Source organism: Ursus maritimus, unplaced genomic scaffold (genome assembly GCF_017311325.1).
Source record: "Ursus maritimus isolate PB19 unplaced genomic scaffold, ASM1731132v1 scaffold_21, whole genome shotgun sequence".
NCBI classification, from domain to species: domain Eukaryota; kingdom Metazoa; phylum Chordata; class Mammalia; order Carnivora; family Ursidae; genus Ursus; species Ursus maritimus.
Window position 1 is genome coordinate 38,493,146 of NW_024424564.1, and position 2,307 is coordinate 38,495,452.

The 2,307-nt window shown below is 59.3% G+C and overlaps 1 protein-coding gene across 1 annotated transcript; it reads left to right on the forward strand.

Moving 5' to 3' along the window:
• Nucleotides 1-652: 652 nt before the first annotated feature.
• On the forward strand, nucleotides 653-1,366 carry ASCL1 (achaete-scute family bHLH transcription factor 1). The gene has a single exon (XM_008705769.2). It carries the CDS (start codon nucleotides 653-655, stop codon nucleotides 1,355-1,357), a length of 705 nt encoding a protein of 234 aa, XP_008703991.2. The 3' UTR covers nucleotides 1,358-1,366.
• The last annotated feature ends 941 nt before the right edge of the window (nucleotides 1,367-2,307 follow it).

The following is a 2,307-nucleotide window of genomic DNA, read 5'->3' on the forward strand; positions in this document are numbered from 1 at the left end:
GCTGCAGCAGCGGGGAGTGGGGGGCGAGGCGGGGCCAGGGCTGCGCGTGGGGCTGGGTGTCCCATTGAAAAGGCGGCCGCACTCCGGCCGCCCAGCACTCTCTCACTTCTGGCCAGGGAACGTGGAAGGCGCACCGACAGGAGACCGGCCAGGGAGGGCGAGTGAAAGAAGGAAATAAGAAAGAAAGGGAGTTAACAAAATAATAAAAACAGCCTGAGCCACGGCTGGAGAGACCGAGACCCGGCGCAAGAGAGCGCAGCCCTAGGGGGCGAGGAACGGGAGACTCAGCAGAGCGTGCTCACCACTGACTTTTGCTTCTTCTGCCTTTTTTTTTTTTTAAACGAGAAGGCGCTAGCGGCAGCCTCACACGCGAGCGCCACGCGAGGCTCCTGAAGCCAACCCGCGAAGGGAGGAGGGGAGGGAGGAGGAGGAGTGGAGGGAGGAGGAAAAGCGTTTGCACCTTCTCTGCTCCCATCCTAAGAAGTCTCCCGGGCATTTTGTATTTTTTTTTAACTTCCCTCCGGCCTCCCTCTTCATCTCTCCCCTTCTTTCGCTCTCTGTTCGTGCACCCAAGTCCTGTTTGTGTCCCCTCGCGCGCGCACCTCGCGTCCCCGCTTGCTCCCATTCCGCGACTCCTTGGCGGCCGCTGCGCATGGAGAGCTCTGCCAAGATGGAGAGCGGCGGCGCCGGCCAGCAGCCCCAGCCGCAGCCCCAGCAGCCCTTCCTGCCGCCCGCAGCCTGCTTCTTTGCCACGGCGGCGGCGGCGGCGGCGGCGGCAGCGGCGGCGGCGGCGCAGAGCGCGCAGCAGCAGCAGCAGCAGCAGCAGCAGCAGGCGCCGCAGCTGAGCCCGGCGGCCGACGGCCAGCCCTCAGGGGGCGGTCACAAGTCAGCGTCCAAGCAAGTCAAGCGACAGCGCTCGTCCTCGCCCGAACTGATGCGCTGCAAACGCCGGCTCAACTTCAGCGGCTTCGGCTACAGCCTGCCGCAGCAGCAGCCGGCCGCCGTGGCGCGCCGCAACGAGCGCGAGCGCAACCGCGTCAAGCTGGTCAACCTGGGCTTTGCCACCCTTCGGGAGCACGTCCCCAACGGCGCGGCCAACAAGAAGATGAGCAAGGTGGAGACGCTGCGCTCCGCGGTCGAGTACATACGCGCGCTGCAGCAGCTGCTGGACGAGCACGACGCGGTGAGCGCCGCCTTCCAGGCTGGTGTCCTGTCGCCCACCATCTCCCCCAACTACTCCAACGACTTGAACTCCATGGCCGGCTCGCCGGTCTCCTCCTACTCGTCCGACGAGGGCTCTTACGACCCACTCAGCCCGGAGGAGCAAGAGCTGCTCGACTTCACCAACTGGTTCTGAGGGGCTCCGCCTGATCAGGCCCTGGTGCGAATGGACTTTGGAAGCAGGTAGGTCGCATTTGGGAGTGAACAGGATGACTTTCTTATCTTCCTCCTTTTTCCTCCGTCTTAGTTTGGAGGAGGGGGACTGTCTCCACGGCGATTGGGGGAGGGGGTGGCTGATTTAAAGAATTTGTTAAAGTTTGTCGACTTCAGATGCTGGTTTGTTAGTTTCAGTATTGGCCTCTGAAAGTGGCTTTGCCCAGCTCTCCAAGGACTGAGGGTGGGTGAGGTGGGGGGATGCTGGAGAACGGAGTACTCCCACCTGTCAAAAGAGGTGCTCTACCTGACAGATCCTCTCCCAAACCTCCACTCCCCCCACCCCCCCACAGCCAGCCTCCAAGTTCACACTAACCTCTCCCCTTCTTCTTAAGTTATAGGGTGACCGCACAACCTGCATCTTTAGTGCTTTCTTGTCAGCGATGTTGGAAGGGAGAAAAAAAGAAAAAAGAAGAAGAGAAGAAGTAAAGAAAAACAAAACAAAATAAAATCAGGCAACCAACCCCAAGACCAACTAAGCAAAGCATGCCTGAGAAGCAAGGCTCTCGCAAAACAGGGATGCGCTCAGAACTGTTATCTTTGCACTCCAATCATTGACGGAGCTATGAAGGGTGACTAGGACCTGAGTCAAAGCGCAGAATGCAGCTTGTGTGCAAAAGCAGTAGGCTCCTGGCGGAAGGGAGCAGCACAGCCCTATAGAAACTCCCATCCACCAGTAACAGGCAGAACTGAAAGCACTTGCTAGGGTGCCTTCACCTCCCCGCCCTCTCTGAAAGCGCAGTTCTTAGCCCTGTAGAAATGGGTTGGTGTCTTTCGTCTCAGTATCCCCCATCCCAATAAGCTGTAGACATTTGTCTGCAGTGAAATTATGCTCTACTCAGTCCTTTGAAACTCCGATCCTCCCGGCGGGGG